Below are 16,353 nucleotides of genomic sequence, written 5' to 3' on the forward strand. Positions count from 1 at the left end.
TCAATTAGTAACCTCTCTAGAGATCCCTCCTTCCCCTCGTTGTGCTCCGATCCAGTCTGTCTTACAACGAGCTCCACGGATACTGCCCTGACCATGGTATTTATATAGTACTAGAACTGGCATGGGAAGGCCACCGGCCGTTTGGAAATCTTTATGGTGTGTCTAAAGGTTTATGGGGGGAAAAGAAAACACTATTTAAATTATTTTACCCTTAAAGACAAAAATATATTTCCGTACAGCTGTTTTTGTTTGTTCATCTCAGTCTTTCAACACTGTCAACATGTTTGGAATAAAGCAGGTTGACACAGAATTACCTATATTATTATTGTTGTTGTTGTTATTATTTAGTGAGCACCCGATGAACCGGTAGTATGGGGTCCCCCAGGGGTCAATCAAAAGGTTCCAGGGGTCCTCAGTAAAATGATTCATATTTGAAGTTCGCCAGTAGAGAATGTACAATATAGACTGTTTCACTGTTATCTATATATATATCACTAGTTTGTATATATTGACGTACTTTTTCTAAGTCGCTTTTGGAGAATAGTGTCTTCTTAATGATGTAATATATTACTAGTGGTCAAGTCCCCTATTGCTTTGGTAATGAAAGACTGACCTCAGTAGTCTATGAATGTCATGGAGCTGCCGCACTCACAGACCAGATAAATAATGTGTATGCGGGGCAGTGCCAACATATCGTCATCCAAGTTTGATCCAGATCGAGCCATTATTGTGGAATAATTTTGTAAAAAAAAAAAATTTTATCAACACGCAGGCATGCACAAATGATGGCACGCACAGGTCACATGATAGCATTGCAGTCTAGTGATTGGGCAACAATTTGGACTTCACCAAGATGGCAGCCAATGCAGATGTGATTGACAGCAGACTTTCATGGATGCCATACATCCGACAAACTCACAGACAATCTGAACAAGGTGTGTATTCAGGGCAGTTCCAGCATGGAGTTGTTCGAGTTTCATCCAGATCGGCGGTTCAGTGTTGTGGATGGAGTTTGTGATCATCAATCACAACCTCACCAAGATGGCACCACGCACAGCAGGCTTGCACAAGATGATGGAGTACACAGATCAGGTGACAGAGTTATTGTGATTGGACTTCAACTAAAGGAATATAAGCTAGGAACGCTTAACCGTACAAAGTTACAAAGTGACAGGTATTATTTTATTACTATTAACCTTTATTATGTATGTATAAGTATTGCCAGAAGACAATTGGATTAAACAAAGTGCAGTGTACTGCACATAAATATATGCGCTTCTGAGGACGACTGACACACACCAGAGTAAGTTCTACAAAATAAAAACCCAATGACATCACTGTCAGAATTTAGAGACATTCCAGAGATATCAATGTATACAATCTTCCTGAATTATAATTACTGGTGACAATAACCATAAGCAATTACATAAAACAATGAACATGTATTTGTTGTGTATGTGTTTTCAAATGTGAGAAGGGAACCCAAAAACACTTTGTGTTTTTGGGTTCCCTTCCAGATGCCTCAAAGATTTGTTACAACAAAATGTGTAACCCGCTACACACAATTCATTTTATTATATATCCTCTACAGTTGAAGTCAGTTCAACCACTATCCTTAGTTTACTTATTTATAGGTTTATAAAATACATTATTATTGGGATGGGAGTTTTCTGTTGATTTGCAAAGTGCCATTAAAGAACTGTGTTCCCCATAATGGGTTAATAATCGTGATAAATAACTGCGCTCACAATATTGACTGAGATACTCGTGATTATCATTTCAGCCATAATCGTGCAGCTCTACTTCAGAATGATAACCATTGTTAGTTACGGCTTAGGAAACCCACCCACAGCGGAAAACAGCGCCCATCATAGAATTATACTGTACCGGGCCTGAAAAAAATGAACTTTTGCATCACAAAACACACTGGAACAAAGAGCCCAAGCACATACCTCCATTGAACTTTCATGTATTGATGCCCGCAGCTATATTTATTATTATAATTATTATATGTATTATTATTATGTTTTATTATTACATGTATTATTATCATAATTATTATGTATGCAGTGTCAACATGCACTTTTCCATTTTTTTGGGGCTATTTTGTATATTTTGCTTTTTTCTTTATTTTTCTTTCATACTGTTAAGCTTTTTTTTATTCAAACTGTCTTTACAGCAATCTACTAACCTCACCAACCACGACAAATTCCCATATGAAAATATATAAGAAAATATGCAAATATGAAAAATGTGGATGAGCGGATTTCGGTTCACATTCTGATCAAAAGAGGATACGACTCAAAGACGACACGGAAGTTTCCTGCCAATGAAGTCCATGCACTTTACAGAATTGAAGGACCCATCAACGCTTGTCTTTTAAATCGAAACACTTGTGCTGCTCAGACGACATCTGGATGAGTCCCTCCGGAAACACCACACTTGGTTTTAAACCATCTGCGTTCACTTTCTTCCCCCGTCTCCTCTCTCATGTCTTCAGGTTATATAACTCTCTCCTTTATCCGCCCACTCCTCTGCTGTCCCAACCTCTCCCCCTTGGGCGTCACCCGCAGGATGGGTCACTTTTATCTGGAGGTTCCATCTGTCGCGCGTAGGATTTATCCAAATGATGCTGAATGTCATTGTTGTGACTTTAATGCTTAATACTCCACCCACTCTGTACATATTGTTGGGTTATGGGAGACAGGGAGAGACATATTTGATATTTCATAAGCTTATAAGTATGAGATCTCTGACTGCGAGACTTGATTAATCTCTAATACTAATCTGCGGCGCTGATATCGGGGACTGTCATTCTCTCTCCTGAAGATTAAAAAGAAGAACGGAGCTAAACAACCCAATTGTGATGCTGCCACTAGCGATAAAAGAAACCCGTTGTTGAAATTGTGAACAAAAAAAATATAGATTATTGTTGATCAAGCAACAGAGACCAGTGACATTTTTTTTCTTTTAAGTAGGATTTATGCCCCCCCCCCACACACACACATACAGGCAGCCATTTTAACATTTAATCCATAAAAGTCACCTTTTACTTCACACGTACTAGTACTTATATTTTAGTTCCTAGTTGCTATTACATTTCTAGTAATATTTGGAACAGTATCTAACTAGTAACTTTTCAATTGATACTCGTTACTATTGCAATGCTTTTGTAGCAATTTGGACAATTTTGTCATTGAATCCTATGGGGCTCTGTGTTTCAAATACTTACCTCCAACTAGTATCTATTCTGATTGTGACTATTAATTGAGTACTAGTACTAGTACTTCATTGGTGACTGGGGCCGCACATGTGGCCGCACACACACACACACACACACACACACACGTAATCATACACCCACGCATACACACCACACACACACACACACGTAATCATACACCCACGCATACACACACACACACACACACACACACACACACACACACACACACACACAAGCACATACATACATACAAGAAGCAAGAAGTCAACCAATCCGTGCTGAAACTCAGCCTGTCAGATGACACACACTTTGCTTTCCCTCGCTCAACATCTGCAGCAGCTGACTGGTGCCGAAGCCATTAAGCCCCTCGGCTGTAGAGACGGAGCCGCGTGGGTGGACGGCCCCTACAGCTCTGAACGCACAGGACACAATGGAATAAATGGCTTTATATGGAGGGGGACGTGCTCGGAGCAAAGTTCACAACCTCAGCTTCAATCTCTGGGAGGGGCTCGGCGATGCTGCGGCTGCTAATGCGCTGCTTGGAGGTTTCGGCAAACGCAGCAGATCTGGAAAGGCACTGGGAATATAGTTGTTACTTGATTCATCTATTTTCTTCTGTTTTTAACTTGTTTTCTTTTTTTTTATTTAAACACATTTTTTTGGTTCATAATACCATGTGATACCCCGTGCCCAATGATTTTATCAGAAGGATCTATCAGTGGTGAGGGCAGATGTGACCCGCATGACATTAAGACAAATTAATCCCGGGATATTTGGAGAATTAACTGATGAGTTGAGGACTTAAGAGTTGAGTCCTTTTTTTTCCCCCAACATTGCACTGATTGGAAATTGGGAGCTTCATTTCAGGAGGTCCTCCAAAGGTAAGGCACACGACGAAGACCAATTGTTACGAGAGAATGACAGTGAGTGGGAACATTCGACTCTGTCTTGAATGTGTTGCGACGGGACTCAAGCTGGCGAGAGAATCTTATATTTGGATAGAAGATTCGGTTGTCTTTGAAAATAGCAGATTTTCTTTTATTTCGGGGATGTTAAATTGTGGTTGCTCTTGGTCTTTTTTCCACGTTATATAAGGATTGACTCAGTGAAGAGAAACAGTGGCAGCGCAGTTGGGATTGCCGACCAATAAAAAGCAGTAATCGGTAGAGAAACGTCCAGATGGTCTAACTCATCTTATATATTTGACCGATTCGGCCTCACTGGCCGTGCTATAGCCTGGTCTCAGCATCAGCCCTCTCCCCCTCTCTGTGTCTTCCCATTCCTCCATTCCTCCTTCCTTCCTTCCAACCTCCATAAAGGTCAGACCAGTCCAGTGACTCTCCACCCCATTGAAACCATGGAGCCCTCCCCCTCTATGAACTTGTCGGTTTTGGAGGGAGATGAGAGAGAGGACCAGAGGCCCCTCCTTCCAGCCAGGATGGCATCCGTGCCCTCCGCCTGCCCCCCTCAGTGCGGGATCCAACGCACGCTCCAAATGGGCATCGACCACACGGTGTGGCTGGACAGAACCCAGGCCATCGCCACGACCCCTCTGTACAACGGCCACCTGTACGTCGCCCCCTCCCCCGTCACCTACAGGAAGGGAGACAAGGGCAAGAGGAAGGACAACCGCAAGGACAGGAAGGGCGCGGGTCGGCAAAATGCCGGCCACAAGGAGCAGAGTGAGCCGCACAAAGCCAAAAGGAGTCCGCAGCCCCACAGGCACCAGCAGAAAGTCACCTCCTTCAGCGACGTCCCCGCGGGCGCCTGCGGGTCGCCCTACAAGATGATGGTGCCCCGCACCTCCTACATTGATTTCAGGGACGGCGACGACAGGAGCGCGGCGGAAGACGGGCAGGGTCGCCGGTCGGGCCAAGTCGCCATGGAGATGTACGACCGCCACAGCCTTCCGGAGATCATCATCACCGCCAGAGAGGACGACGTCCAGCCGCACATCTACAACGAGGCCGCAGCCACCCCCGTCACCTCCGCTGCCCAGTTGAGCCCGGCGCAGGCGGAGGCCCAGGGCCTGCTGCCCGGGGCCAGGTGCACGGGGTCGAACCCAACGGCCAAACCAAAGGAAGACGCCAAAGACGACCAGTACTGGAAAACCCACAACATCGGGTGGCGGCTGGTCCGCAGGAGGGCCCTGTTTGAGAGGAGGCAGCGGCTCAACGACTGCGCCCTGGCGGTGGGGATCTTTGGGGTGGTGGTGATGGTGATGGAGACAGAGTTGTCCTGGAGCGTCTACAGCAAGGTCAGTGTCAGGGGGCGGGACACAGAAAAGAGACTTCGTAGGCGATTTTTCATAGGCAAAATTGCATTGCGTTTGCGGTGAATAGAAGAAGCATTTACGCTGGCCATTTTTAAAATGATAAAGCTCTTCCTGGGGGTGGGATCTGACGAGCTATAGCATGAGGGCTTACGTCAACGTGATCATGTTCATTAAATCAAGCAAGTGGATTAACTCAATGCAATGTATGTAATAGAGATTAGAAGATTACGAGGGGATAGCCAGAGCCATTTCATACAATCTTAAAATGCGTGCGCGTGCTATGTGTGTGTGTGTGCGTGTGTGCGTGCGTGCGTGCGTGTGTGTTCCTTAGAGTTCAGTCTACTCTCTGGCCCTGAAGTCAGTGATCAGCGTGTCCACCATCATCCTCCTCTGCTTGATCATCGCCTACCACTGTTGTGAGGTGCAGGTAAAACGGCTCTTTTTCATCACATTAACCTCAGCGTGACTTTTGAACTTGTAAGACTTCACGAAAGAGGTTTGGGTTGAGAAACCGATGTGTGAATAACTCCACTCGTCGCAAATATTTTGATGATTTTTGTACAATGACGACGATTTCTTCTGGTCAAAGTCTACCAGTCTTTCTATAAAGTGCTTCTGCTCCTTTGCGGTATGAGGCATCAACACTCTGAAACGCTCTCCCCTCCTTGTCCGCAGCTCTACGTGCACGACAGCGGCGCAGAGGACTGGCGGATCGCCATGACAACCGAGCGCGTGACCCTGATCGCACTGGAGCTGACGGCGGTGGGCATCCACCCCTACCCGGTGGGCCTGGTGTCCTACTTCCAGCAGACCGCCAGGTCCTCTGTGCTGTCAGAGACGGAGCTGGAGATCATGCTGGCGCTGCCCATGTTCCTCCGGCTCTACCTGCTGGGCCGTGCCATGATGCTGCACAGCCGCCTCTTCACCGACACCGCCTCTCGCAGCATCGGCGCTCTGAACAAGGTCGGAGGTCACGGCCGCGCCCCGCACGGGCGTCGGCTTTGGTCCCCGGCTCCACTGGGTTGTAAAATACTAGCGACACCTTAAGGAAATAGCTGTTCAGAATAATACTGCAGGACAACAGGATTTGGTAGCTTCTATTCCATAGCATCCATCCATAGAATTTGTGGTGTAGTAGACTCAAATGTGTCATCCCCCTTTCACGTCTACATGTGTTTGTCCCGTCTAGGTGGGCAGAGAGAGCAAAACAGGTGTGGCACTCGAGGTGTGGCAATCACACTTGATCCTGTGACTTTCAGTGATTTTTGACGTTCTGGTTTTGCCCCTTACTAGCAGTCATATCCAACCCACTAATCTGCTCCCTTTATTGAGGCTTTTGAAGTGAAGAAAGTGACCTTTTATGTCCCCTCTGCAACACCAAACCTCTTATCCGTGCATAGGGCCGGATTGAGAACAAGCTTTTTGATCCTTTGTGCCCTCTGTATGATATAACCTTACAGGTGCTTTCCTAAATACAGTGCAGTTATTAAGTAGGCCCCGTTTTTTCAATTATGACGTAATGGGCCGTGAATGTGTTTCTTGTTTTTTTAAGATACACTTCAACACCCGTTTTGTGGGCAAGACGCTGATGACCACCTACCCTGGGACCGTGCTCATGATTTTCAGCGTTTCCCTGTGGCTGGTGGCGGCCTGGGGCTTGCACGTGTGCGAGAGGTTTGTGAATGAACACAGTACGGCGGGCTTGCGTATTATCCCAAATCCGAACAATTTGGGGCAAAATTGGTACAAAAAACAAACAGACAAAAAATATATACGTTCTCGACATCCAACGTATTTCCCAGGCACCACAACTACAGGGACCTGAGCAGCAACTACATGGAGGCGCTGTGGATGGTGTCGGTCACCTTCTTGTCCATCGGCTACGGGGACGTGGTGCCTCACACCTACTGTGGCCGGAGCATTTGTCTGCTGACCGGAATAATGGTAGGAAATAAAAATTACTTCACTGGGAAATTAATAGAAATACTGTCGCCAAACTTAAGAAACACCGAGGGGATCTGAGTAAAATGAGTATTGTGCTCATGGAAGTGACCTAAAGATTAACCTCACATCCAAAACCTTCCACCCCGCTCCAAATCAATTATTGAGACCTAGAGTTTTAATACAAGGATTTTTCTTCATATTTAAATATTTAGATGATCTTCCCTTCTTGTCCGTCTGCTCAGGGCGCAGGTTGCACGGTCCTGGTCGTCGCCGTGGTTGCAAGGAAACTGGAGCTGACCAGGGCGGAGAAACACGTCCACAATTTTATGATGGACTCCCATATCACCAAGAGGGTAAGCACCAGAGTTGGAACTGGAGGCGACGTATGCGCGTCACCAATCATCCCGACTCGTCACCTGCACTTTGTAGTCGCGAAGGCTGCTTTCCCCAAATGCCAAAGCTGCACTTGGGTTTGTCACAAAAACGGCTCCGCCTTTATCCACGCATTCACAAGTAACAAGTCTCAATGAAAGAGCTTTTGGTGTAACTGCTGCAGAGATGTATTTTTTATATCGTAGAGTTGATGTCAATTATAAGGCCAACATTTATTTTTTCAAATAAACCTCCAATATTTCAGATCCGGAGGTCATGCCTTCTTAACTGAACTGCATAACTTTATACTATAATCTTAATTTCATGACTATACAATGAATCATCTTGAGAATTGTCTGGATAATTAATTTTGTGAAGTATACTGTAGGAGTTAGAACTTGCTGGTGCAGCAACGCCGTGTTTTAATAATGACTATAGCGCAAAAAAAAAAATGAATTATGGCTTATCAGAGTTAAATGGTCTCACAAAAACCATTTGTCATGTCCGTTCTCACTCACTAGATAAAAATTGCGGCAGCCAACGTGCTGAGGGAGACTTGGCTGATCTACAAGCACACCAAGCTGTCGAGGGAACGGGACCAGACCAGAGTCCGCATGCACCAGCGCAAGCTGCTGCTGGCCATTCACCAGTAGGAACATTAACCTTATTGTTTTATGACGCCCTCTCTCAGGACTGCTTCATCAACTCTCCTTGGTTCTCCCAAGAAAACATGTGCTTTCCTTACGTTTTTTTCAGCAGTAAGGACATATCAAGGTGTCGCCATTTTGTCACTCACCCCTTCAAACAGCCTGTGTTCAATGGAACAATTATGCACAAACTTAAAGAGGAAAAAACTTCAATGAATTCTGCACAACGAGTGTAATATCAATGCAGAAAACATCCGCTCGGCTGAAATCAAATTACATTTTAATGAGTGTTTTCCATTTTATACGATTCCAGCTTTCTTTTGGCACATTTCTATCTATGCACTCCTGTTATATCCTGCTCATTTCTGGGCACCATTTTTGTTCTGATGCTGCTGCCTTTACCATGTTAATTTTGAAAAGAAGATTATTTTTCAACAAGACTCTCCCGGTTGAACCAGGTTTAGGTTTGAGGTGAATACAGTTTAATGTTAGGACACTGATTTCATATTGTACCCAGGCTGCGCAGTGTGAAGATGGAGAGAAGGAGACTGGCGGACCAGGCCAACACACTGGTGGATCTCTGCAAGGTGAGGGAGGCAAGTGACCCTAAAACACTGCACAGCGTCCCCTCAAACCACCCAGTAATTGGCATCTAATCATCCCTCTGCTCCGTGTTTTTTCCGTGTGGACTCTCACTCCGACCACCCGCGCCCCGACACCGCTGCAAACCACAACGCGAACCCCGGTTGCCGAGCAGATGCAGAACCTGATGTACGACGTGCTGTCAGAGGTGCAGAGCTGCCGGGGCGACCTAGACTCCCACGTCAACAGCCTGGAGAAGCACGTGGCCGAGCTGCGGGAGGGCTTCAGGAGCCTGATGCCGCTCCTCTCCAGCACCCTGTCCACGCAGAACTCCTCCATCAGACACCTCCTGCGGGAGAGGGAGACCAAGGAAGCCACTTCCAGCGTGAATGGCAGTGACAGGTAGAGTGAGGCAGGGTGAGGGACAGGCAGGGTGAGGGTGAGGCAGGGTGAAGGACAGGCAGGGTGAGTTAGAGGCAGCGTGAGGGACAGGCACGGTGAGGGACAGGCAGGGTGAGTTAGAGGCAGGGTGAGGGACAGGCAGGGTGAGGGTGAGGCAGGGTGAGGGACAGGCAGGGTGAGGGTGAGGCAGGGTGAAGGACAGGCAGGGTGAGTTAGAGGCAGGGTGAGGGTGAGGCAGGGTGAAGGACAGGCAGGGTGAGTTAGAGGCAGGGTGAGGGACAGGCAGGGTGAGGGTGAGGCAGGGTGAGGGACAGGCAGGGTGAGGGTGAGGCAGGGTGAGGGTGAGGCAGGGTGAAGGACAGGCAGGGTGAGTTAGAGGCAGGGTGAGGGTGAGGCAGGGTGAAGGACAGGCAGGGTGAGTTAGAGGCAGGGTGAGGGACAGGCAGGGTGAGGGTGAGGCAGGGTGAGGGACGGGCAGGGTGAGGGTGAGGCAGGGTGAGGGTGAGGCAGGGTGAAGGACAGGCAGGGTGAGTTAGAGGCAGGGTGAGGGTGAGGCAGGGTGAGGGACAGGCAGGGTGAGGATGAGGCAGGGTGAGGGTGAGGCAGGGTGAGGGACAGGCACGTGAGGGTGAGGCAGGGTGAGGGACCGGCAGGGTGAGGGTGAGGCAGCGTGATGGACAGACAGGGTGAGTTAGAGGCAGGGCGAGGGACCGGCAGGGTGAGGGTGAGGCAGGGTGAGGCACAGGCAGGGTGACGGATAGGCAGGGTGAGTTAGAGGCAGGGTGAGGGACAGGCAGGGTGAGGGACAGGCAGGGTGAGGGACAGGCAGGTTGAAGGACAGACAGGGTGAGTTAGAGGCAGGGTGAGGGACAGGCAGGGTGAAGGACAGACAGGTTGACGGATAGGCAGGTTGAGTTAGAGGCAGGGTGAGGGCATGCAGGGTGAGGGACAGGCAGGTTGAAGGACAGACAGGTTGAGTTAGAGGCAGGGTGAGGGACAGGCAGGGTGAAGGACAGACAGGTTGACGGATAGGCAGGTTGAGTTAGAGGCAGGGTGAAGGACAGGCAGGGTGAGTTAGAGGCAGGGTGAGGGTGAGGCAGGGTGAAGGACAGGCAGGGTGAGTTAGAGGCAGGGTGAGGGACAGGCAGGGTGAGGGTGAGGCAGGGTGAGGGACAGGCAGGGTGAGGGTGAGGCAGGGTGAGGGTGAGGCAGGGTGAAGGACAGGCAGGGTGAGTTAGAGGCAGGGTGAGGGTGAGGCAGGGTGAAGGACAGGCAGGGTGAGTTAGAGGCAGGGTGAGGGACAGGCAGGGTGAGGGTGAGGCAGGGTGAGGGACGGGCAGGGTGAGGGTGAGGCAGGGTGAGGGTGAGGCAGGGTGAAGGACAGGCAGGGTGAGTTAGAGGCAGGGTGAGGGTGAGGCAGGGTGAGGGACAGGCAGGGTGAGGATGAGGCAGGGTGAGGGTGAGGCAGGGTGAGGGACAGGCACGTGAGGGTGAGGCAGGGTGAGGGACCGGCAGGGTGAGGGTGAGGCAGCGTGATGGACAGACAGGGTGAGTTAGAGGCAGGGCGAGGGACCGGCAGGGTGAGGGTGAGGCAGGGTGAGGCACAGGCAGGGTGACGGATAGGCAGGGTGAGTTAGAGGCAGGGTGAGGGACAGGCAGGGTGAGGGACAGGCAGGGTGAGGGACAGGCAGGTTGAAGGACAGACAGGGTGAGTTAGAGGCAGGGTGAGGGACAGGCAGGGTGAAGGACAGACAGGTTGACGGATAGGCAGGTTGAGTTAGAGGCAGGGTGAGGGCATGCAGGGTGAGGGACAGGCAGGTTGAAGGACAGACAGGTTGAGTTAGAGGCAGGGTGAGGGACAGGCAGGGTGAAGGACAGACAGGTTGACGGATAGGCAGGTTGAGTTAGAGGCAGGGTGAGGGACAGGCAGGGTGAGGGTGAAGCAAAGTCCTTCACCAAGACAGTCGAGACATGAAATCTTGGCTTTAGGGCAGTGGTGGAAAGTATGTGCACTTAAGTGCATCCTTTCAAGTATCAGTACTCACTAAAGCGGGTACACACTACAAGACAATCAAGCCTGATTCCTCCCTTACAATAATCGTGAACAAAGTCCTGATTTTTTGATTGTGTGCCAGATTATACTGTGGTGTAAAGGGATGTTACGAGTGTTTTTTTTTACTCCCCCCCCCCCCCCCCACCCCATCTGCCTGGGTGTCCGACACCGATCGCAAATCGCAAATATTGGGAGATATATTGAGGAAGAGCAAGACCCAATTGGGAGCCAAGCCTAGGGGAACAAGTCCAAAACGCAACGGCAGCCATTGCGGCATATGCCAACACTGTGAAAGCAAAAAAGTTACATGTACAGTCCATGTCGTCCATTGTTTTTTATTTTTTCCTTCGGTTTTGAGATTCGGGACTCTGGGAATGTGGCGTAGCCACACCTCCGTGTCAAGTCTTTGGGGAATGGAATCTGTTAGTGTGTGGTGATGTTCAGGAATAATCGTTGCTCTCTGCACACTCTAGGTACAAAACTGTTAAATTGATCATGATCTGTCGTTATGTGTCAGGTCCCTCACGTTTTCAGAATCTGTTGAGATTTTAAAAATCTTGTAGTGTGAGCCAGGCCTAAGCTGGCCTAACCTAACATCTACAATTTGAAAACAAATGTCTATTCTCTGAGACAATCAGATTACCTAGTGCCGATGCCATGATATAACAGACTTTCACTTGTAATTTGTTAAGGGAACTTTCTATGGCAAGAAATGGCAAAATAGCACATGGACTTGCACTGGAGTATGCACATGTCAGGGTATTTGTACTTTTTCCTCAGTGAAAGGCTGGAGTACTTCTTCCTCCATGGCCTATTTACAAATGGTTGAGGTTGTGTGAAGGGACGACAAAAAAAGAAATGTGAAATGTGAAGTAGCTGTATTTATGTAGAAAAAAATATTAAATTAAGTTGTATCATTAAAAACTTGACCGCAACATGGTAATGGACCCCTTATAAATGTTGAGATGTCTGGCGTTTTAGACTGACCTAAGAATGAATGCCCAAGTTTAAGATGACTGCGATGTCTGTCCTGCACAAAAAACAAACATTGTAATCATCATTGTTCTTATTTTACTTTAGTCAGGTGTCCTTCCATTTTTCTAAATGAAGTTTGGCATTTTGACATTGAAATAGCACTTGTATTCATTTATATTTTACCAGAAAAAAAAGCAACAAATCACCTCAACAATACTAAGGGCACTACAACAGTGAGTCTCCATCCAAAACTGAGTCACAGGTTTGTGATGTCCACATCACTTCCTCAAAAATGTTTTTGTTCAAAATTTCCCTCATGAAGTTGAAACACCCGACCATGGCTGGCCATGACCCCGCATCACTAACTTCCCTCATTAGACCGATCATATTGCCTCAAACAGAATCTTGACATAAGTCATTTCCTACACTATTGATTGTATTAAGTCAATTATCGTTCTCATCTTACATTATGCTGGAGTGATGACACAATAACTACAAACACTGAGACCACCGCACTTAAGTTGTTTTGGTGTCTTACAGCTGAGTTAATACAGTAATGCCACGTTGGGAAATCAATTTCTCAGACACCATGTAGCCAAAACAACATTTTTTATTAGAGAGACAGAGTTGGAGGGTTGAGTTACAGCGGCAACTGATGCTTCACAATGTACAATGAATTCATAGGTTGTCCAGCCAATCATTTTTTCTCCCTAAAACGCTTCGTTCAGCCGCGGATGAAGAGGAGGCCGTCATGTCAGGCAGAAGACGCTGAGATCAACCGGTCCAACCGCTCCTCTCCCGTTCCATCACCAGGGAAAGCTTTTAGTGCTGCTTCCTCCTGAATGAGCACCCTGATAAAACAGGATAAGACAGCCAGGTCACTACCGACGACAGAGCAGATTACAGCAGAGATACCACCTCTGCTGCAAAGCATTGTTCTCCAATGCCCTTTATACAAAAGGTGATAATAGAAAGTACTTTCTATGCAGTTTCTTGTTAATAGAACCATTTAGACGCAAATGCTAATCAATCCATTATCCGATATACATCAATTGATATTAACGGTGAAGCAAGACAGGCCACAGGAATGAGCAGCACTTTACACTATGGAAAGGTTTGTTCTCAGTCTTCGAAAGGGGGAAGCCATTGATATAACACCACCCTTCTGCAAACTGAGGTCTATCTCGCACCGGAATGAGATTGGAAGGCCACGGTGGGGGCAGTCCAGTCACTTAGCAGTGCAGTTTTGACCAACATAAAGTCAAGTTGTTTTTTGTGTGCTGAATGGATTACTTGACCCACGAAAAACGTTTACGCAAAGACAAAGATCAGAACAGGGTGGATTGTCTCATTTCGAATGGAGCCTTGCCATGGCAGCTCAAGAAAAAGGACCCAGAGCAATCCAATTTTTTTGTATTCATGTAACTATCGGAACCACGTATGGTAAATAGGAATTTGCAGTTAAGATTAATGTTACTTCGAAACCATCATTAGCACGTACAAACATCTAATTAAGGAGGAGCAGTAGCCTTTGAACATGATTAAAAAGCAAAAACACAACAGAATGTCACGTACCCTCTGTGAGACGTGCTTTACCGCCAGTGGGCTGACACAGGACTGTTGAGCAGCCCACACACAGCACTACTGTCTGGGCGTGGCTGAACACAGTTGTGATCTTATAGCATCCTGGAAAGATTGATACATCAGCAGTTAGAACTAATATAAATTATGGTAATGAAAAATAACAACTTAATAATCACAATAGCTATGCAAGGATTCAAAATATTGTTTTAAATCATTCAACTGGGGTTTAGCACGTGTAAACATTCTCAAACCGGTTTGATATGAGGTCGGCCCGGTATACAGCGTTTCTCCACTAGGTAATGTGGAACCAAATCTCACAAGCGCGAGTTGCGCCCGGAAACCTTAAGCTGCGGGACTGAACAAGCCGTTAGCAACATGCTAAGCTTAGCTCAAGCTGAGTCAGTCACACGATGGCGAGTGCAACCGAGTGGGACACACAGGAGGTAGAAGACCCGCCCGCTTCTTTCAAATCAGCCGTGTGGGAACATTTTGGGTTCAGAGTGAACTACGACAGCAACGGAGAGTGAGGGATTGGACGAGGACGGTGTTTGGCCGCTGTTCCACAGTTGTACTGTACTGTGTGTGTGCGGAAACAGATCGAAACACTCCAAATGTACGAGTTTGATTAATTATTCCTCCGTATATTGACATTTAAAAGTCTAGACCTCAAATGTAACACGACACCACTTTTCCCAGACGTATATCCAGGAGAAAAAATAAAAAATAAAAACGGTCTGATAGTCGGGTCGATATGTTGATTTTCCAGAACGTCGCACAATGACAAACGCTGGTCTAGGCTCGTCCACGGGACACGACGGGCAATACCGGATATCGACGCAACTCTACTGGGGTCTACTTTTTTTGACTATGAGATTGTGAAAACCCCCAATCTCCACGACTATAATATTGAATCGCCCCAAAGCCAAAACCATCTTTCTTAAATGACGTGCGGACATTTGTCTGTAACGTGTCTCGACAGTCACCTGGACATTTCACATCCATGAAGTAGGAGTTGGGGCTCTGGACGAGACGCTTCTTCTTGTGCCTCCTCTTTTCCTCCTCAGGAGTTGGGTGCAGCAAGTCTTTTGCGAGCTGGAAAATATAGAGACACTTCATTAATCTCCGGCAGTACAGTCCCCGTCAAATAAAAGAAACAAAAAAAGGCAACAATAAAGTCATTGGAATAACTGAGCGACTCCTGAAGAGATTGTAAAAAAAAATAATAATAATAATAGGTCCTGGCAGTGCCCATGTGTGTTCGGCGAGGAGTTCCCATAATATGTTGACATGCGTCTCCTCCGCCGCTATTACCATGAGATCTGACATCCCAAATACTGGATTTCCACTTTCTCAGAAAAATCTTGCATGTGCGGCGCTTCCAACACAACTTCAAGCTATTGACGAGACTCAGAAAAAAAAAAAAAAATAGAAAATGGCGTTGCACAATAAATACCTAAACAACAAACCTCTGCATCGACCATTCGTAGTCAAAAAGGGGGATTTGTTAACGTTGGCATACATATATAGTACAATCTGTACATATACTGGGTGTATGATTAATCTACAGTATCTATAGTATTTTAAGGGATGGATTGTGTGCGACATTACTCCAGGATCCCGTCGTTGTAGTAAAAACATCGACCGCCTCACAACTAGCAGTTAGCTCGGCCTACATGTGCTGCCCCAACGCTGCGCAGTAATAAGCATTTCCACCGCACCATCGCAGTTGGCCGGGGTCTAAACTTGAAATGATTATAAATGCAAGACCCATTGAGTATTAATCGCGTAAACAACGCCGTTTCGCATTCTTGGGGTGGAGTTGCCCGTCCGATTCCGCGTTAGACCGTCTCCATGTTTGCGTTATATGTAGGCCGCCATCTTGCAGCTCGCCGCGCTCTCCCCGTGCTACAAAGTGGGACATTTACGATCCTAAAACTCCGACACCGGCCGACCATATTCGCCTGGAAGCGGCTCATTTCGACCCGCCAGCGCCTCGCACAGCATCTGGGAGTCGGAGCGCGGTCGGGGCTCTTCGACGAGGGGTTGAAATGCTCATTTCTCGGTGCTCCGTGTACTCACTGGCATGTTGGCGAGGAAAAAGCCGCTGCCGAAAAGGAGGCATTACCGGAAGCGGGCGCCTCATATCGCTGGTTCCTTTGAGCCCGGGCCGGAAGTGACGGCTTTAAAACCTACCGCGGCCATGCGTGTAGTTCCAGGACGGACACCCGCCCCGGCCGCCGGTTCAAGAGGCGACGCTTGTTTTGTTCAAGCTTTAATCCAAAACGTATCAAAT

At 47.4% G+C, this 16,353-nt stretch overlaps 2 protein-coding genes across 2 annotated transcripts; one reads left to right on the forward strand and one right to left on the reverse strand.

Moving 5' to 3' along the window:
• Positions 1-4,583: 4,583 nt before the first annotated feature.
• LOC307235325 (small conductance calcium-activated potassium channel protein 1-like) lies at positions 4,584-9,452 on the forward strand (the record flags this gene model as incomplete). Its single annotated transcript, XM_080007361.1, has 9 exons — positions 4,584-5,483; positions 5,833-5,928; positions 6,177-6,464; positions 7,054-7,175; positions 7,304-7,445; positions 7,688-7,798; positions 8,339-8,466; positions 8,982-9,060; positions 9,222-9,452. 9 exons carry the CDS (start codon positions 4,584-4,586, stop codon positions 9,450-9,452), a joined length of 2,097 nt encoding a protein of 698 aa, XP_079863487.1.
• Positions 9,453-13,068: 3,616 nt separating this feature from the next.
• On the reverse strand, positions 13,069-16,177 carry rps27.1 (ribosomal protein S27 isoform 1). Its single transcript, XM_080000000.1, has 4 exons — positions 16,140-16,177; positions 15,044-15,152; positions 14,052-14,162; positions 13,069-13,327 (listed from the first exon to the last, which is right to left on the reverse strand). The coding sequence occupies exons 1-4, from the start codon at positions 16,143-16,145 to the stop codon at positions 13,299-13,301; spliced, it is 255 nt and encodes an 84-aa protein (XP_079856126.1). The 5' UTR covers positions 16,146-16,177; the 3' UTR covers positions 13,069-13,298.
• Positions 16,178-16,353: the final 176 nt, after the last annotated feature.

The sequence above is a fragment of the Zeus faber genome (assembly GCF_960531495.2).
Source record: "Zeus faber genome assembly, chromosome: 1".
In the NCBI taxonomy this organism is placed as follows: domain Eukaryota; kingdom Metazoa; phylum Chordata; class Actinopteri; order Zeiformes; family Zeidae; genus Zeus; species Zeus faber.